Here is a 22200-nt window from a genome sequence, read left to right as displayed (position 1 = left end):
TCCTCTCAGAAAAAGAAGAAACGGGTGAATAGATGAGCTGTTAGCGGCTCTACAGCAGCCTTGTCAAATCCGAAGCTATGCATCCTTGTTAACTTTGATGCAGTGTTTGTGTTTAGTCTTTGCGGGAGATTGCAAATTATTAAGGCCAATAAAAAAGGGAAAAATCAATATAGGTGTGGTAAGCAGTAGACATCTGTGCGATAAGAACATGTGTAGTCTCCCACTGTTTTGCTTCCCACAACAGGTTTGGAGGTATGTAGCTCTCAGCCTGCTGTTAGCACAGCCACCTGTCCCCAGGGATGAAAGGTAGGAGGAAACTTTACCAAATCATTAACAAGCCAAGCTGGCGTCCAGGGACACCCGTGACTATGCATGTCTTCTTTATATGACACAACCAGGCTAAATACACATGCGCAAACTTGTTATTGGCTTTATTTGCACATGTGGGGATTAATGGGAGTATTTTGTTTGTGTCACTAGGATGAGACACAAAGCAACTCTTGGCATGCCTATCTAGTCATACATTCCGAGGAAGTCAGACTTTGGTCTATGAAATCATTCATTTATCCATCAATTTTTACACATAACATGTAGGTCAAGTGGAGAAATGTAACCAATTAAATGTAACATGGTCACCAAGACCAGAATATGCAGCACCAAGGCTTCCATGCATTTAAATATATTTAAATCAACAACTTTTTCAAATGATGCATCTTACAATTTAGATATGCATATATTTCATGCCATAAAACAGTGATTTTCGTCACGTTGAGTATCTGCATTAAAACGTGCACACAGTTAAACATTTAAAGCAAAGTATTGTCTATATCAGTGGTTCTCAAATGGGGGTATGCGTACCCCAGGGGGTACTTGGAGGTATGCCAAGTGGTACGAGAGATTTTTAAAAAATATTTAAAAAATAGCAACAATTCAAAAATTCTTTATAAATATATTTATTAAATAATACTTCAACAAAATAGGATTGTAAGTTCATAAACTGTGAAAATAAATACCACAATGCATTATTCCGTGTTGACAGCTAGATTTTTTTGTGGACATGTTCCATAAATATTGATGTTAAAGATTTATTTTTTTCCATCCATCCATCCCATCCATTTTCTACCGCTTATTCCCTTTCGGGGTTGCGGGGGGCGCTGGCACCAATCTCAGCTACAATTGGGCGGAAGGCGGGGTACACCCTGGACAAGTCGCGACCTCATCGCAGAGCCAACACAGATGGACAGACAACATTCACACTCACATTCACACACTAGGGCCAATTTAGTGTTGCCAATCAACCTATCCCCAGGTGCATGTCTTTGGAAGTGGGAGGAAGCCGGAGTACCCGGAGGGAACCCACGCATTCACGGGGAGAACATGCAAACTCCACACAGAAAGATCCCGAGCCTGGATTTGAACCCAGGACTGCAGGACCTTCGTATTGTGAGGCAGACGCACCAACCCCTCTACCACAGTGAAGCCCGATTTCTTCTTTTGTGAAGAAATATTTAAAATTAAGTTTATGAATCCAGATGGATCTCTGTTACAATCTCCAAAGAGGGCACTTTAAGTTGATGATTACTTTTATGTGTAGAAATCGTTATTTATAATTGAGTCGCTTGTTTATTGTTCAACAAGTTTTTAGTTATTTTTTTATGTTTTTTTTTCCAAATAGTTCAAGAAAGACTACTACAAATGAGCAATATTTTGTACTGTTATACAATTTAATAAATCAGAAACTGATGAAATAGTGCTGTATTTTATTTCTTTATCTCTTTTTTTTTCAACCAAAAATGCTTTCCTCTGATTAGGGAGTACTCGAATTAAAAATATGTTCACAGGGGTTACATCACTGAAAAAAGGTTGAGAACCACTGGTCTATATCAAATGAGTGCAGCAAATTGAAGACTAAAAATCCGGATGGAGCAGCCGCGAGATGAATACTTGTGGAATTACACACGCCTGTGTTGCTTTCCATACTCTAACGTTTATATTATAACGTCCAGCCCTAAATTAAAAACGACACAGTAAGAAAATACATCTAATGTCCGACACGTCTTAAGTGCAGTGAACGCAGCAGAATGTACTGAGACGTTATAAGCAGGCTTTTTTTTTTTACCTTAAAACTTTGCCGACCGCTTGAAGCACCATTTTGCAACTTAATCCGTTTTTAGAGTTTCTCATGTCCGTTTTATCCACAGAGAAAGAGGAATAATCGCCGACCATTGCTCATATCAAAAGATAGCCAGGTCCCCTCCGTCTATATTCCGTTTAAAGTCAGTGGAATCTCCCAAGACAACTTCTCAGAAGACCTCCGCGACAAGCCCCGCCCCTGGTGACTTTTTGCCCAATCGCAGAAGGGCGGAGTACGAGTTGGGCGGGCGGTGGTGACGTCAATGCCTGCCCACGTGGAAGTCGTTCATGCATTGAGTGCGGTTACATTAACACGCCTGTTTTTTAATGCGCCTATAACCGCGAATGCCATGCCAAAATTGTAAAGCATTAAACATCCATGCAACACATTTGAAAACAATGCTGCTAATAAAATGTATTCGGTGTCACTATTGCACCTGATGGTAATACAAGGTACTGTAAGGTATTGTATTGTATTGTCAATAATGTAAATAATTCATTGTAAATACTCTAATGATGATTAACTTGTGTGATGACTGTATTATGCTGATAGCATATATTTAAAGGCCTACTGAAATGAGATTTTCTTATTTAAACGGGGATAGCAGTTCCATTCTATGTGACATACTTGATCATTTCGCGATATTGTCATATTTTTGCTGAAAGGATTTAGTAGAGAACATCGACGATAAAGTTCACAACTTTTGGATGCCAATAAAAAAGCCTTGCTTGTACCGGAAGTAGCAGACGATGTGCGCGTGACGTCAGGGTTGTAGGGCTCCTCACATCGTTTATAATCATAGCCACCAGCAGCAAGTGCAATTCGGACCGAGAAAGCAACGAGTTCCCCATTAATTTGAGCGAGGATGAAAGATTCGTAGATGAGTAAAGTTAGAGTGAAGCACTAAAAAATAAAATAAAAAATAAAAAAAGGTGACGGCTCCAAGCGACGGCAGTGCGAGCGATTCAGATGTTATTAGACACATTTACTAGGATAATTCTGAAAAATCCTTTATCTGCTTATTGTGTTGATAGTGTTTTAGTGAGATTATAAAGTCATACCTGAAAGTCGGACGGCTGCGGTGAACGCCAGTGTCTCTCAGAGAAGCTAATGGAGGAGCCAAAATCACAGCTGCCTTTTTGACAGCTACAGGAGGAGGTCGCATAATCCACTCAAGTCTTAATATCACAATTTCCCCATCCAAAAACATGCTGGTTGACGTAGAGAAACATGTTTGCTTGAACGCTCTGTGTTAAAGCTTCACAACAAACAAAGAAACACTGGCTGTGTTTCGGTGCTAAAGGCACCTGCAATCCACCGCTTTCCACCAACAGCATTCTTCTTTATAGTCTCCATTATTAATTGAACAAATTGCAAAAGATTCAGCAACACAGATGTCCAAATTACCGTTTGTTGTGAAGCTTTAATATGGAACAGAGCGGTCAAGCGAACATGTTTCTCTACCACATGTCAACCGGCAGGTTTCGGTGAGAAAATGGTGGTAATAAGTCGGCTGTTACGGGAAACATGAGCGGAGCTTGCGTCCTCCTGCAGCAGCTGTCAAACAGGCAGCTGCAACTTTCTGGTCACCACCATGGCTTCCATCAGAGACACTGGCAGTCACCACACCCCTCCGACATTCAGGTATGATTATTTAATCTCACTAAAACACTAGTAACACAATAAGCAGATAAGGGATTTTCCAGAATTATCCTAGAAAATGTGTCTAATAACATCTGAATCGCTCACACTGCCGTCGCCTTTTTTCCCTCTTTTTTTTCTAGTGCTTCACTCTAACTTTCCTCATCCACAAATCTTTCATTCTCGCTCAAATTAATGGGGAAATCGTCGCTTTCTCGGTCCGAATCGCTCTTACTGCTGGTGGCTATGATTATAAACAATGTGAGGATGTGAGGAGCCCTACAACCCGTGACGTCACGTGCACATTGTCTGCTACTTCCGGTACAGGCAAGGCTTTTTTATTAGTGACCAAAAGTTGCGAACTTTATCGTTGATGTTCTCTACTAAATCCTTTCAGCAAAAATATGGCAATATCGCGAAATTATCAAGTATGACACACAGAATGGACCTGCTATCCCCGTTTAAATAAGAAAATCTCATTTCAGTAGGCCTTTAAATGAATGGACAGATTGGTTTGGAAGAAGGCAAGATTGTTTAATATTATCTGCCATGCCACCATTGTTTGATTTGAAATTTGTGGGACTTACGGGATCCAAAATACACAAAAACAGGCACCAACAGGTAAAAAAAAGAAGTCAGGTTTGTGCAATAGGCCCATTAAAAGTAATTTTAAAGGACTTTTCCTGACAGAAAATTGCTATTGGGGTACAGACTTCATTTTTCTGTGTCACTTCTACTTGGTGTTTTTCATGTTCTCAAAAGATAGATAGACCAGTCCATAAGCCGTCTGTGTTTTTCTTAATGCATTTAGCAATAAAGATAAATAGCTGAGTCCATTGCACATTTGGGCTTTCTTGGGACTGGACTGGACACGGCCCACAGGGTTTACTCCGATCATTTAGGCCCCGTTTACACTAAGCCGGATAAGGTTATCCAGGGTAAATCACACCTAACATTATGCGTGTCCACACACAACAATGCCACCGTTTAAGAACCCCGCTCACCTCCGTCCACCGGCCGGATAAAACCAGTTCCTTGGCCTGGCCCTACATTTGACACCCCTGCACTACACTAACTTAATGTAATTTCTTAAGTGGGAAAACAACCAACATTTTTATTTAAATTTTAATGCTTCTAATATAACAGAAATGTATATCAATAAAGACATTCACGACTTTTTATTACCAAGTATACAAAAACCTGTATTTAACATATGCAATTAATCACAAAAAATGTATCATTTGGTTTAAACTCAGATTAACCAAAACATTTTTTGGACCGCATATCTGCGCTGCTTTACTTTAAACACGTACAGTATGGTTACCTGAAAGGTTGCTATAAGGTCAGTTTTCAGGTCAATGCATATACTCCAATGTGAAAATGAGTGATGAGACGCTGACGGCTGTGCTTGGTGGCAGGTTTCACTTGAAAATACACTTCAAGGAGGCGTTTTGAGCAAAAAAAATTACTTGTAAGCAAGTTAAACATTAAAAAAAAAGTTCCTGTATGACAATCGGATAATAAAATGGAATTTGGGTCAGAATATTGGAGTCTTTTAAAATTATTTAAGTTAATTGCCTTTAATCAAATTTTAAAAGTGTGAATAATCTGATTAAAAAAACAATTGACACCATTAGGAATTATATGAACATACATAACCGGAACTTTTGCATACAAATCATTTCAGACTGCAATAAATAGTCCAGGCTTACACGCTTTTAAAATTAGTATTATTTCTTCTTTACTTTACTAATGTAGTGTATTCCCTCACTGTCTTCAATGTTATAATACTTTTTATACCATCTCCTTGCCTTTCTTTCTTTTCTACAGTGTTTTTGTCTGACTATCCTTTTAAACAAACCTGTGAAATGGCACAGCTGCAAAAGTAAAAGGAAAAGCGGCCCAGCACAAAGACGCACAAATCTTTCGGATCACGCGAGCTATGTGCATATAATGTATGAGGGTGGTACAACAAGTTGAGAAGAAGATAAAAAGATCTTGAGGAGCAGGGATGCTTGTATGTGCATGCAAGAGGTGCAATTTAAAGTCTGTGTTTGCAGACATGCCAGTTGAGAATAATTACTTTTGGACCTTCTGAGGCACCGCTTGTTTGTGTTTAAAAGCCCCTATGTGATCCAATTAAACTATCTGAAATAATCAAAGGGACAGTGGGACTGACAGGCGCCTTGTGGCACAGTCAGGCTGCATAAGTGACTCCCTTCCTGCTTACCAGATTGGGAAAGGGTGGGGGGCTCATTGGTGGGAGGGAATGGCGCAGACCAGGGCAGGGTACTGACTTTTCCCTTGGTGCTAAATATAGCATCCGCCCACATGGTCTAAACCATAAAGAATACAGAAAACAGCACAGTGGGAGAGAGGGAGAAAGGGAGTGTGTGTACTGAATGGGTGATTTTCATATTTGTATGGAAAAATGACTAAGGTATTATATTGGTATAGAAGGTATTATATTTATATAGAATATGTATTTATTTTCCACAATTTCTCCTTTGAGTTGGAGCCTATCTAAGAAGATCGGACAAGAGGAAGGGCACACCTTGGACTGGTCGCCAGTCAATCAGTGGCCACCTACAACAACAACTATTCACACTCACATTTATGAATAATTCAGAGTCTCCAGTTAACCGAACATGCAGTTTTTTGTCCTTTTACAAAATAGGGCTATTTGCAGTGTATTTACAAACCATACTGCAAATGTCAAAAATGTGTTTTTAGGTCATTTATGGAAGCACGTCTCATTAGTGTTACATCAGTGTTCCCAATACAATAAATTGTTTGTAGCAGACCGCCACAGATACATTTGGCCCACAACAAATACGAAACCCAAAACCAATGAAGTTGGAACGTTGTGTAAATCCGTAAATAAAAACAGAATAGAATGATTTGCAAATCCTTTTCAACCTATATTCAATTGAATACACTGCAAAGACAAGATACTTAACATTCGAGCTGGTAAACTTTGTTATTTTTTTGCAAATTCTACCTCATTTGGTATTTGATGCCTGCAACATGTTTCCAAAAAGCTGGCACTGGCCGCAAAAAAGACTGAGAAAGTTGAGGAATGCTCATCAAACCATTATTTGGAACATACCATAGGTGAACAGGCTAATTGGAACAGGTGGGTGCCATGCCTGGGCGATATTGGTTTTTATTAATATCGCAATATTTTTATGCCATATCGCAATATAAATGATGAATGGGTTGTACTTGTATAGCGCTTTTCTACCTTCAAGGTACTCAAAGCGCTTTGACACTACTTCCACATTTACCCATTCATTCACACACACATTCACATACTGATGGAGGGAGCTGCCATGCAAGGCGCTAACCAGCACCCATCAGGAGCAAGGGTGAAGTGTCTTGCTCAGGACACAACGGATGTGACGAGGTTGGTACTAGGTGGGGATTGAACCAGGGACCCTCAGGTTGCGCACGGCCACTCTCCCACTGCGCCACGCTGTCCCAATACGATATACATCTCGATATTTTTCCTTAGCCTTGAATGAACACTTGATGCATATAATCACACCAGTATGATGATTCTTTGTGTCTACATTAAAAGTTTCTTCTTCATACTGCATTAATATATGCTACTTTTAAACTTTCATGCACAGAGGGAAATCACAACTACGTCGATTGACTAAAACTGTATTTATTAAATACTCTTCATTCTCTCGCGGGTGACTTTCTAAATAAAAGAACAAATTAGTAGTGCGGCTACCTTTTCTAGTATCAGTTCTGCAGCATACTTTGCATAATGCTGTTGTCTGCTGAATATCTTCCCGCTTGAAGCAAAACCACCGCCAGATGAAGGACCCCCTGCTGTTTTTTTTGGGCATTAATTGTTCTTCCTCCATTTGTGATCAGTTTCGCACCTTCTCTCTCTTGTAATGTCACTCAACTCGCTCCGCTCTGCTTACGCCACCTGCCTCAGCTAACATTAGCCAAGCTGCTACCTCACTGCTCGGCGAGAGCGTATGACGCTACCCGCGCGACAATATGTGACATATGTAAGAAGGCGGGCTTGTTTTATGTCTCTGTGAGAAGGAGAGACGAGAAGGAGAGAGAAACACCTGTAATGTCCGCAGCTAAAAGCAACTGCGTGAGAACTTATACTCTAATATTACGATATAGTCATTTTCTATATTGCACAGAGACAAACCCGCGATGTATCGTTCATATCGATATATCGCCCAGCCCTAGTAAAAAAGCAGCTTCCAAGAAATGCTCAGTTATTCACAAACAAGGCAAAGGGGCGAAGGTCACCACTTTGTAAAGAAATGCGTGAGCAAATTGTTCAACAGTTTGAGAACAACATTTCTCAACAAACTATTGCAAGGAATTAAGGGATTTCACCATCTACGGTCCATATTATCATCAAAAGGTTCAGAGAATCTGGAGAAATCACTGCACGAAAGCGGCAGGGCCGAAAACCAACATTGGATGCCTGTAACCGTCGATCCCTCAGTTACTGCATCAAAAACTGACAGTGTGTAAAGGATATCTCCCCAACATATCTCGCCATCAAAACAACCTATTTTTCATGGACGCCCCTGCTTATTTCAGCAAGACAATGCCAAGCCACATTCTGCACATTTTACAATAGTGTGGCTTTGTAGTAAAAGAGTGCGGGTACCAGACCAGCCTGCCTTTAGTCCAAACCTGTCTCCCATTGAAAATGTGTGGCGCATTATAAAGCGTAAAATACGACAATGGCGACCCCGGACTGTTGAACAACTTAAGCTGTACATCAAGCAAGAATGGGAAATAATTCCAACTGAAACGCTTCAAAAATTGGTGTCTTCAGTTCCCAAATGTTTACTGGGTGTTGTTAAAAGGAAAGGTGATGCACCACAGTGGTAAGAATGCCCCTCTGGCAACTTTTTTTGTTGCTACCATTAAATTCTAAGTTAATGATTATTTGCTAAAAAAAAAAAAAAAAAGTTTCTCAGTCTATTCAATTGAAAGTAAAAGTATTTGCAAATCATTGCATTGTGTTTTTATTTATGATTTACACAATGTGCCAGCTTTACTCGTTTTGGGCTCTGTACACGGTAGGACAGAGTAAAAATTGTTGGCAAGAATTTTTTCTTTTGTCATGCATGTGGTTCTCAACCTTTTTTCAGTGACGTACCCCCTGTGAACATTTTTTTTAATTCAAGAACTCCCTAATCAGAGCAAACCATTTTTGGTTGAAAAAAAGAGATAAAGAATTAAATACGGCACTATGTCATCAGTTTCTGATATGTTAAATTGTATAACAGTGCAAAATATTGCTCAATTGTAGTGGTCTTTCTTGAACTATTTGGAAAAAAAGACATACAAATAGCTAAAAACTTGTTGAAAATAAACAAGTGATTCAATGATAAATAAAGATTTCTCCACATAGACGTAATCATCAACTTAAAGTGCCCTCTTTGGGGATTGTAATAGAGGTCCATCTGGATTCATGAACTTCATTCTAAACATTTCTTCACAAAAAAAGAAATCTTTAATATCAATATTTATGGAACATGTCCACAAAAAATACATCTGTCAACACTGAATATTGCATTGTTGCATTTCTTTTCACAGTTTATGAACTTACATTCATATTTTGAATTTTTTGAATTGTTGCTATTTTTAGAATATTTTTAAAAATCTCACGTACCCCTTGGCATACTTTCAAGTACCCCCAGGGGTACGCGTACACCCATTTGAGAACTACTGTACTAGGTAATCCAATACAAGCTGTGATTAAACATGACATGACATCTGCAAAAGCCCAGTGAATGTGTGCGTTACCACTGCTGTGAAAGTGGTGGGAGCGTGTAGACAAGCCTGGCCTTACTGTAGAAATATGTAAAGCAGGGGTGCCCAAATATATTTGCAGATTGTAGATAGTCTTGGAAAAATGGGAGCAAAAAGGCATAATGTGACCAAAAACGCGGACATTTCAATACTACTAATAACAGAAAAATGTCTTTTTACATGAACATTTTTTTTAGGCTTAAAAAAAATGTCTGGGCATGCGTCAACCCCTGCGATGAAGTGACGATTCGTCCAGGGTGAATTCTGCCTTCTGCTTGAAAGGGATGTGTGGATGCACAGGTGTCATGGCCAGTTACGCAAATTAGAAGATGACCTCATCTAGACAACCCACGGATACGCAACACACCACCATAACTATTTGAAACTGCACATGTCCTATGTTATGTCAATTTATGTTTAATTCTCAAGAAGCAAGTGTTTGTATTTTACTCCTGCGCTACCCACCTGTAAGGATACTGCCATTGGCTTCGGGGTTTGTTAATGAACAATCTGTATCTACATCAGATGTTTTATAATGGGTAGTTTTACTGTTAGCCCTCAATGACACTTCATATGTTGTGTCTCTCATTTTACATTTTTCTCTTTGACGAAGGTCTGTCATTTTTTTCTTCTTATTTCAAGGAGAGTTTTGTTTTTGTTTAAAAAGGTAGCATAAAAAGGTAATACATCCCCTAAACCGGGGCTCGGCAACCCGCGGCTTTAGAGCCGCATGCGGCTCTTTAGCGCCGCCCTAGTGGCTCTCTGGAGCTTTTTCAAAAAGGTATGAAAAATTGAAAAAAAATACATTTTTTGTTTTAATGTGGTTTCTGCAAGAGGACAAACATGACAAAAACCTCCCTAATTGTTATAAAGCACACTGTTTATAGTAAACATGCTTCACTGATTCGAGTATTTGGCGAGCGCTGTTTTGTCCTAATTTTGGCGGTCCTTGAACTCACCGTATATTCTTTTACATGTACAACTTTCTCCGACTTTCTAGGACAAGTTTTATGCCACTTCTTTTTCTGTCTCATTTTGTCCACCCAACTTTTAACGTTGTGCGTAAATGCACAAAGGTGAGTTCGGTTGATGTTATTGACTTGTGTGGAGTGCTTATCAGACATATTTGGTCCCTGCATGACTGCAAGCTAGTCGATGGTAACATGCTATTTAGGCAAGCTATATGTACATTTTGCATCATTATGCCACATTTGTAGCTATATTTGAGTTCATTTAGTTTCAACTTATATCTCATGACACACTATCTGTATATAATATGACTTTTTATTTTTTGCGGCTCCATACAGATTTGTTTTTGTATTTTTGGTCCAATATGGGTCTTCAACATTTTGGGTTGCCCAACCCAACCCTAACCTGTATATTGTCAGATTGAGGCTAAAAGAAGAGGTGGCGACATGAATGGTGCTATTGAGCTCGACCCCTGGGCAAAGGCTTACGCAACATATGACGCGGATGGAAAGTAACAGCCACATTCCATTGTGAGACACTTCTTTCTCTGCCAATGTTACATAGTTACCTTTTTCCCCCAGTGCAGCCAATACATGACACCACACAACTTGGCCACCTGCTATAGCCAGACGTTATATTGCATATATATGCATCTTCAAAAAGAAAAGCATGCAGTGTTTACCTTAGGGCTGGGCGATATATCGATACACACGAAATATCACGGGTTTGTATCTGTACGATATAGAAAAATATTATATTGTGATATTCGAGTCTACGTTCTCACGCAGTTGCTTTTAGCTGCGGGCATTACATTACAGGCTCTGCTCGCTCTTTCCTGTCTCTCCTTCTCACAGACAAGCGCACTTTCTTACATACGTCACATACTGTCACGTCACACGTATACACCCTCACGGAGCAGAGGTAGCAGCATGGGTCTCGTTAGTTGTGATGCTAGCAGAGCCACGCGAGTGGTAAAACTAGAGAAGGAAGGTGCGAATGAAGGAATAACTAAGCAGGGGGTCCATCGTCTGGCGATGGTTTGGTTTCAAGTGAGAATATGTCGAACAGACAACTGTAATTTGTCAAGCATGCATTGCTATAAAAAGTAGCATTACTGCTAATATGAAGCATCATTTGAAAAGTCACCCGCTAGAGAATGAAGACTGCTTACTCAGCATATCAACATCTCCATTCGGTGCCACACGACCACACAATCAAAACATTTCCAGATCAACACCGTATGAAAAAGACAGTCGACAACAGAATTTAATAACGTCCGTAGCAACCTACCACATAGCAAAGGATGAATATTATTTGATTTCCTATTATGCAGCTCATTTTTATTTGACACTTAAAATGTCTCTGACAATCTTGCACTTTCTGTTTTGGAAATGACATGAACGTTTGTGCCACTGCCTAATAACTGTTTAATAAATATACTTTTGGTCAATTGACTTAGTTGTGATTTCCTTCTCTGCATGAAAGTTTAAAATGAGCATATATGTATGCAGTATGAACAAGAATGTTTTAATGTAGACACATAGAATCATCATAGTGCTGTGATTATATGCATCGAGTGTTAATTCAAAGCCAAGACAAAATATCGAGATATATATATCGTGTATCGCGATATGACCTAAAAATATCGAGATATTTAAAAAAAGGCCATATCAACCAGCCCTAGTTTACCTCATAGTTTTCTATTTGTGGCAGCCTGCCACTGGTACATTTGGACCGCCACAAATAAGTTAGGTGCCTAATAAGAATTTTCTATGATTCTAGCTTATGTTACGATCGCCGCTTTCTATCGGTGGAGAAGTCATTGCCGATGTTAATCTTCTAACGATATAAGATAGATATTTAAAGGTTAATGGCTTCTTCTCAGTGTGTGTGTGTGTGTGATGTTTTATTTATCCTGTGATACCAATAATCAGAATTACAGCTGTGTTTAATCAGTAAATACTGCTAAAAAATGTGCAATTATGGCCAACACTGACAATATACGAGTATATTTGCTGCCATTATTCATAGTACATTCATTTAATGTTAGTGCTGTCACATGATGAGATGCTATTTTTATCAAGTCTGAATTTGCCTAAGGTTCATGCAAATGCTGATGCACGCAAAAGCAGCAGCAATAACTGCTCAGCTTAACAGATAGCACAATGAAAACAAAGACAGCAGTGGAAAAAGAAATGCTAGCAATTCAAATCATTACTGCGTTGACGTCAGAACGCCACAGTTCTGAGGCATGTGTTGAAATGAATACGCTGTGGTGGAATGTCATAAACCGATGGTAAAAAAAACTTTTTCTTATCCAGTGAGGAAATACTTGACACCAAATATTTAAAACACCCAAAAAGCTAATGAAATGAGCATTTGTATCATAAATAAATTAAAATGATTTTTTTTTGTTGCTAGCTTCTATTCCGACAAACGACTGGCTGACTGACAGGTTATGTTCAAAAGTGGTCATTCCAGATAAGAGACAAAGAAAAGACTGGTTTCAGGCCAGGATCTAATGAGTCACAATTGAAGCAGATGCAGATGGATGTAGCAGCGGAGAAGTTACTACTACAACTAGCTAGTCATAGCTTGTAACACAATTACATACACTTTTATATTACAAATACGAGAACTTCCTCGCATTCAACTTATACTGGATACATATAAACTTGCCTTGGCGTTTGTTGTACACAACAACAGTCTTGGGGAATCTGCAAATGGACTCATTTGCCTCATTGTGGACGTTTGAAAGAGACAACATTATTTCCGTTTAAATAACGAAAATGGTCAACTGTGGAGCCGTGTGGCAGACAACAACGCTACTGTTGTGATTGTACACATCAAGATAATAAGTTTGATAACGCATCTCCAACAATGTTTTTTGTATCCCAATATGACCAGTAGAGACGGGTTGTTTAAATCAAACACATTTGTACAGCTACAAAGTCTAGCCTCTGTAATTAAAGGCTGGTATACACTCTCACGATACATTGCTGGCATTTCCTCTGTAGGCGTTTCGGTTGATTCATAGCTCTTCTGTTGGGGCTGACTTCCATCCATCCATCCATCCATCCATTTTCTACCGCTTATTCCCTTTCGGGGTCGCGGGGGGCGCTGGCGCCTATCTCAGCTACTGACTTGTGAATTGCAATTACCTTCCAAAACACTAAGAGGCAGTGTAGTGTATCCAGAAAGAGCAACTACAGTTGTCTTTGCCTAGATAAACCTGGTGAAGAGTGGTGACAACCAAAACACCGACAGCTTTGCAACTAATAATATAGAAACATTGGTTTACTTTTTAATGGATATTTTCATTATTAACCATATAGAAAAGACATTCGTACAGATGGACTGTGTCGCGAGTCGCGGCAGAGGACTGGCGAATTTACAAAACTATTCAGCTGTTCGGGACATTCGGCAAGTGTGTAATTGTAAATACGTATATGTAAACAAACAGAACTGTTGAATAATAATGATGCAACCGAATCAAAATCTCAAGCTACAGAAATATGGCCACAGTACAATATTATTGCGGCATATGTTTAAAAAAAAAAAAAAGACTAAATAATGCCATAGTGTGTGAAATGAAGTGGCAGGATTCTTTTGATTAACAGTGTAATTGAACACAAACATAATGCTCAAATCTTGTAATCATATTTATTATAACAAAGTGCATATAATTTTGCGGGAACATCCCTAGTTTCTAGCAAATATTAAAATGAAACTCACAGTTGAGTGTCTTTGAGGTGACAATGTAAACATTTAGTGCAGGGGTGTCCAAACTTACCGCAAAAAATATATATATAAAAAATATATATATTTTATTTGTTTACTTCCGTGACGACCGTCTTAAAGTTTTGTAATCAATCAAAAATATCAAACAGCTAAAATGCGCCAAAAATGGAAAAATGTGAAGACAGTATTTTACATTTTTTCCATTATGCACTTTAATGGCTTCAAATAGGTGTACGTTTTTTGTGGTGTTTGGACGTTTTTCTTAATATCCAGATTCTTCAGTAAACATGTTATGTTATGTTATGTAAGACCATTTGTGTTGACCTATATGTTAGTTGCATTTTATTATTTTTTGCACCTTGACTAGAGAAGGTTGTTTAGATTGTGTCATATAAGTGAATGTTGTGCTAATGTTTCAAAGTACTTTCAAGGGTCATTGATCTGATTTATTCACATTGTCCACAAGATGGCAGAAAATATGTAGCATTTAGAGACCGCCCGGTATTTAAGATCAATTTGAAAACACTTTACATGCTTTGTTGAATGCATGACGTCTCGCGGGACACATTTAAGAGGCTGTCAGGCTGCACTCAGCCGGCGCTTCATAGTTTGGACACCCCTAATCTAGTGTAACAACTGTAAAACAATCTTCTGTGTATTCTCTTTCAACAGTGGACATTTTTATATCAATTTGGAAAATGCTGTTACTCAGAAAACTTAATTAACAATTAAAATTTTTATAATTTAAAATAGCCCACAAACTGGTGTTTAGCTTTGCTAGCTTCAAATATATTTTCTGAGTAACAGTTTATGAGAAGTTGACCTGAGGGCAGATGGGATAAGCTCCAGGTCCTCCGCGACAGCGAAAGGGACAAGCGGTAGTAAATGGATGGATTGAGAATATACCAAGTAGCTTTTCAGTTTACGCGGATTTACTGCGGCGCAGTTTTTTTGGGGTGATTTCCTTCTGTGGTGTGACGTAACCCGCTAGCTCTTGGCTCTGTGTCGGCTTGAAAACAATTGAGACGAGAGATGCATATTTTCTTACTTCTGCAAAAGAGGTTTTGTTTACGCCAGAGTTTGATTATGTGTTTGTTAGCAACATAACAGTTAAGGACACATTTTGATGGAATTTTGAAAAATGCCCCAAAATTTTCCCTGAGATAAGTTTAATTGGAAATAGTTTATCATGTAATTATAATATTATAATCAACACAAACAACATGAAGAGTCTCTGTGAAGCGCTTTGAATGTCTAGAAAAGCGCTATATAAAATCTAATCCATTAATATTATTATTTGCACAGTAATACATTATTTGTGGCCTAGTTTACCACCACCAGGTGTGAATGAATGATGGGTTCCCACTTCCCTGTCAGCGCTTTGAGTATCAAACAATAGAAAAGCGCCATATAAATCTAATCAATTATTATTATTATTATTATTATTATTAGGTGACAAAAAATAAGAAAATAGCACCAATCAATATATATCAGTAACTGACACACCAATAACAATCAAAGTGCAGACTACAAAAATGCAAGTACATAAATAATCTCGTTAATTCAGCTGCACACATGAAGCCCCGGAATACTCCCCCCATGGTATCCCTAGGGCCAGCATTCTGGGTGTGTGCAGTGTGTTTAGGCAAGGTCTTAGCCAGAAAAAACAGTGCACACTGAAGGCCTTTAGAGCCCCTGGGTTTTCTATGGGCCTGAATAAAAGGTCAACAAGGCCAGGAAACTAGTTTTGCTACTGAACCCAACGACCTAATTTCTAATAACAAGAAAAGAAAAAAAAAAACATACCCCAAGCAAAACCATCTACTTTTCAAGACATAGATTTATTAAAATTTAAAGGGGAACTGCAGTTTTTGGGGGAATTTTTCCTATCGTGCACAATCATTCTGAAAGACAAGGCGACAGATGTTTTTTTTTTAATGCATTCTAAATATGAAATACTTGTAGATACAAGTCCGCTTACAGCGGCACCAATTCCGCTCATAAAATCCAATAAATAACCATTCAAAAAGCGCCAAAAATACTCAATTAACATTTTGTGTTTTTAATATTAACCAAATATTACTTACTGTATAATGTCTACTGTTATTGGGATAAAATGGGTTGTCCATATATTACCGTTTGGATGAGGAAAAAAGGAGGGCAGAACCTAGCGTCTTTTTGTGTCTTTCTCACCATTCCCGGGTCTAAATTGGATGCCAAAGTTGACAAACTTGTGGGATTATGTCCTCATCCCTCTACAATCAAGGTGAGAGGCATGATTTATTATCTAGAATTAACTTTCATGAGCACTGAGGCGAGGAAGCAGCTCACCAGCTGATGATGTCAATATAGCCGCAAAGGTTAGTTAGCTCTCTGTGATCACAACACTGCTATAATAGTTTGTCTGTGTTTGCGCTTATAACAAAATCACTAATATTTGGGTAACATTGAAGTCACGAGATGTAAATGGAGTATTGTAGGCATTTTTTGAATGGTTATTTAGAGGGCTTTATGGGAAAAATAGAGGACCCCCTATTGACTCCATTAAAGGCGGACTTTTATTTACAAGTTAAAATGCATTAAAAAATACATCTGTCTTCTTGTCTTGCATAATGGTTGTGAACGAAAGAAGTAAAAATCACCACTTGAAAAAGATGTATGTGAATTGTATAGAACGTCTTTATGAAGCATTCTGTACAGCTCAGTTCTGATGAGGTGACAAGGCACAGGTGAGTCAAAGTCTTTACCTTAATGACCAAACTATTACAAACTATAACTTAAAACACTCACACTTGTGCTTAGACACTGAACACAACCAGCACCAGTTTTTTTTTTTTTTTAAAAGAGGAACTCCTCCTACATTTTAGGCTTTAGCATTGGTCGGTCTTGCACTCTTCTTTCTCTGGCTTCAAATCTTTGCCCTACATTCCTGGAGGGGAAGGGCTTCGTGCTGAGACATGCCAAATAACCCTGATCATATAGCCTAAACAGAGAGGAAACAGGGAGAACTAACAACAACATGAAATACAGTTGAAAAGCAGATGTGTTTTATCTTGTTTGACAGGTAGCTATGTGCAACGACTGCCTCAACAGTAGAAATAAACACAAATTTCAAAAAAGCAATCCGAATTAACTCGGAAAATTACAATTACTTTGGCTCTTTCTTGAGTCAATAACAGTTGCTGGCATTAGCTCCAGATAAAGTCTGCCAAAAAGTCAGAAAAGTAGCGCAGCTCTTCATCAGGCAATGTTCTGGAGAGAGAGATTTATCAAAATAATTAGACAGGATATGACAAATACCAGACTTATGTTCGCAAGTTCATAACTCAGCATCACTATGGATACTGCATAAAATAAACACCATGATAGCTACAGGAATTGGGCCGAGTGAAGAGAGGCCATATTAAGAGAAGGGAAAGAAATGCAACTAAAAATAAGACAGGAAAGTGAAAAATGACATTGAAAAACAGTGACAGTAAATGAGTGTATTAGCAGACAGAAGAGTGGTGAGGAGAAGCGATTGAGTTTGGCTCAGTGTGGGAGCTTGTCACAGCATGCCCTGGACGCACACTGCACTCCTCCTTGCTACATTCCTTAACCGGGGAGAGTCTCAGCGCATCCCATTATTCACCACTCGGGCAGCCTAACACTTGTCTGTCAAGTTTTAGAGCATACACACACGAGCTTGTTTGTGAGAGTTCAGGTGCAGGGTCAGCTATACAGTTTGTCACGAAACAGACATGAGCTAACGGTCAGGTTAGAGAAAAGGCAGGAGAGGTTGTGAACTCTGAAATAAGAAGTGTCATGCTCTTGGTTCCCAGGTGTTTAGAGGGCAAACAGAATGTGGCTTTGCAGATAAAAAAAGAAGTAATAATGAGGCTTTCTGTCCTGCTAATTTATAGGGTCAAAGTGTTAGGGTTATTAGTTGTGAGGAATTTTGAGGTTTGAAAGTAAAAGACCTGACCACTCTCTAATCAATACAAAATGTAGGTACATTTCAACATCAATACTGTCTGTTATTTAAATGTGCGCATGACTTAAGCATGGCTTTATGCTTTACCAAATGGAAACGTTTCCCAGAACTCCAATAATCCCTCAAAAAAGGGGAAAGAACATAGCTTTCCATAGCACGGTTGCAATGACCTTGGCGCTGATGCAAGCACACAAGAAAAAAATTCTGATCTGTTTTCATTCCAGCTACTGCGAAAAGTTCCAAACATTTCTGAACCAAACAAACCAAACCAAAGCATTACCTTGAGATTACAACATCTACTGGATCACAACAGTGTGCACTGTGGCATGGATAGTGCAATTTTCACACACCGATCCACAGTGACTAGCAACTATCAAGTGTGAGATCAATGCTGTCACCTGCTGGCATAAAATGGGAGTGTCCAGATCATTTAGACAGATGAAACAAGGATAAACCTGAGTCATGTGAGGAAAACAAGACACATTAGCATGGACCCTTCCAAGGCATCGGAGTAAAGGCAACGTCTAAGATGCACATAACTACTAACAACGTTCCATTGTGCTTTTCCATTCCATGTTTTAGTATTATGGGGTGGATGTTTACACAGGGTCTTGTTTTGAGACACGCACATTGGCACTCATATACATCAGCATCATTAAAGTGTACCTATTGTGAAAAAAAAAATACTTGTCTTACCTATTGTGTATTTGAAATATGCATAAGTCCTGTAAATTTGAACACAAACCATGGAAAAATGGCAAAGTTATTTTAAAAAAGCAATCTTGCCTTTCTTCCTTCACGTCAGCAGATATCTAAATACATAGTAAAGTTTTACCCGAGGAGCTTATCGCGAGCCCGCCATTGTGGTCTACAGGTTCCTTCTTTTTCTCCTATCTTCTTGTTGTGGGGCGGCTTGGACATTCACATGCATCCTCCGCTGTTACCATTTCTAATACAAAGTAGCGTATAGTTCTAATCTACATCCGTCAGCAGACTCAATATGGAAGCACTAAAAACTACATCAAGGCTTAACGGGGAGAAGACACTGTCAAAAGGGATGCACGTAAATAGGCAGCCTACAAAACACCCACATAAATGCAAAATGTTGAACAAACAAACCACTATTGCATGTTACCAAGTAGGGGTGTAACGGTACACCAAAATTTTGGTTCGGTACGTACCTGGGTTCAGAGGTCACGGTTCGGTTCATTTTCGGTACAGTAAGAAAACAACAAAATATAAATGTTTTGGTTATTTATTTACCAAATTTGCAAAATCTTCCACCAAAAATGTTTTTCTTAGTGGAATATTTGATGTGAAGTAATCTGAACCTTGGATAGGTCAATAATTCATAATAACATTGATTTTGATTCAATATTATGTTTTATGCAATGACAGTTTGAAAGAAGGAAAAACAGCTTTGTTTTATTAGTCAACATTGCAACTTTTTCTAAATTACATTTAGCCTTCAAGCTTTTTTTATTTCACTTTTGTTTATGTTTTTGTTTATTTTAATAGTATTTTTAGAATGTGCCGTGGGCCTTTAAAACATGAGCTGTGGGCCGCAAATGGCTTCCGGGGCACACTTTTGACACCCCAGCTATAGATAAATAATAAAATCTGATAAATCTATGGGTAAAAAGCAGAGCCGGGCGACGCATGCGCGTTTATCATCACTCTCTCACTCTCTCTGCCCCTCCCAAACGAATGTTGCTGAGCACACAATTTGTTTTGTTTTTAACCCCTTCTTAACCCGGGAAGTACATTGGAAATATATGCTACCCTAACTTAAAATGCCGGACATTTGAGGCATTTAAAAAACTCCACCCGGACAGCCCCGCAAAAGAGGATATATCTGGTGAAAAGAGGAAGTATGGTAAGTCTATCGTAGCCCAGTCGTTGCTAGCATGCCGTGTGATGTGCCTTGGTGTGCATTGTTTACACAACGTGCGGTACACTACTTAATATGTCCGTGTGGAAACTCGTTCGGTACACCTCCGAACCGAACCGAATCCCCTGTACTGAAGCGGTTCAATACAAATACACGTAGCGTTACACCCCTATTATCCAGACTACTACAAGGTGGTGTTTAAAATGTACAAAAAAAAATATTTAATAATTCCTTTAAGACACATTTCCAGAATAGAGCACTTTCTCAGGTCTTCTAAGGACAAACATCCAAATTTGACAGTTTCTTACAGCTTAAATGTTCTCTGTATAAATAATTTTATTTAATTACCATGCCAAAAAGAAGGTGATTTGAGATTCTGTTTTGTAATTTATGACATAAATGAGAGGTGCAAGTATCAAAATAAAGCATGGCGTGCAAGAAAACACGCTTGCATTGGTGTGTGTTGAGGAAAAAGCTGGAGAAAGCTCATCACGGAATAAGCAGGAAGCAAAGAAGGGGTGGCAAGAAAAATGTTTGGGGTAGCGCCCATGTTTACACAGGAAGTGAATGCATGTATGAGGTGGGGCATGATGGCGTTAATGCTAAGGTTAACAGAGCTCTCTTTTCACTGCCCAAAACCATAAAGCAATGCCAGTTTGATTTGAGGAAACATACAGGTCACTTATCGGCTAACAGTTAAGCTAACTGGTTTGCATGAAGTTGCGTTTACTACTTTATGGCTCAGCATGGGAGAGCTCTGACGCAGCTCAATACCTCCCAAGTTCAAGCATTTTGGCACCAATTTCCGACAGAAGATAATGCTAATGTTTGTAGTTCATTCCAAAATGTGACTTGCACAACACAGACATGATCATGGAGGATGCGACTAAAATGTAGAGATATTTCCTTTTACAATGGAAAGCAATATTATTATTTTTTTATTTAAGAGCATGATGAAAGTTAAAAAGATTAGTCTGTTTTTTTTTTTTTGCCTTAGGTCAGGGATGTCCAAACCTGTTCAAGCAAAGGCCACATACATAAAACTTGAAGGATGTGGCGATCACTTTGATACACTTTGTATATTAAAGACATTAATACGAATCAAAATATGCTAAACTATCTAAACAAAACATCTACATCTTAGCTTTTTGTTGTAGCTAACAAAGTAAATTAGTGTAATATTTTGTTTTACTTATTAATGTATTCTTCTTCTTACTAATATTATTGCGCCAACTGAAACCTTTTTGAGGGCTTTCACATACTCCAAAACTTAACATATATTTTTTTAAATTGGTACACATTTATCATAACAGGACACACGGAAACCATCAATGACCATATACAGTACGGCAGGGGTCACCAGCCTTTTTGAAAACAAGAGCTACTTCTTGGGTACTGATTAATGCAAAGGGCTACCAGTTTGATACAAACTTAAATAAATTGCCAGAAATAGCCAATTTGCTCAATTAACCTTTAATAAATAAATCTATAAATATATTTAAAAAAATGGGTATTTCTGTCTGTCATTCCGTTGTAGATTTTTTCCCCTTTTACGGAAGGTTTTTTGTAGAGAATAAAGAGGAGAAAACACGAAAACAATGAACATTCATTTTTGAAACATAGTTTATCTTCAATTTCGACTTTTTAAAATTCAAAATTCAACCGAAAAAAATGAAGAGAAAAACTAGCTAATTCGAATCTTTTTGGAAAAATTAAAAAAACAATTTGTGGAACATCATTAGTAATTTTTCCTGATTAAGATTAATTTTAGAATGTTGATGACATGTTTTAAATAGGTTAAAATCCAACATGCACTTTGTTAGAATACATAACAAATTGGACCAAGTTATATGTTTAACAAAGACAAATCATTATTTATTCTAGATTTCCCCAGAAGAAATTTTTTTTAAAGAAATTAACAAGACTTTGAAATAGGTTTTAAATTTGATTCTACTGATTTTCTAGATTTGCCAGAATAATTTTTTTCAATTTTAATCATAAGTTTGAAAAAATATTTCACAAATATTCTTTGTCGAAAAAACA

General features: G+C 38.3%; 1 protein-coding gene across 4 annotated transcripts in view; it reads right to left on the bottom strand.

The window, feature by feature from the left end:
• The window catches only part of mob2a (MOB kinase activator 2a), a 124271-nt gene that overhangs the window by 24629 nt on the left and 77442 nt on the right, over positions 1-22200 (bottom strand). The window contains exon 1 of one of the 4 annotated variants that reach the window (XM_061917758.1): positions 2120-2294. The exons of the other annotated variants lie outside the window; for them this stretch is intronic. Within the exon in view, the coding sequence (XP_061773742.1) occupies positions 2120-2226 (107 nt within the window). The 5' untranslated portion in view covers positions 2227-2294. Of the gene's footprint in view, positions 1-2119; positions 2295-22200 lie in introns of those variants that run through there. 4 annotated transcript variants of the gene reach the window in all.

The sequence above is a fragment of the Nerophis ophidion genome, linkage group LG12, assembly GCF_033978795.1.
Source record: "Nerophis ophidion isolate RoL-2023_Sa linkage group LG12, RoL_Noph_v1.0, whole genome shotgun sequence".
Lineage (NCBI taxonomy): Eukaryota > Metazoa > Chordata > Actinopteri > Syngnathiformes > Syngnathidae > Nerophis > Nerophis ophidion.
The sequence above is the reverse complement of the archived record's forward strand: the minus strand, read 5'-3'. Positions and strand labels throughout refer to the sequence as shown.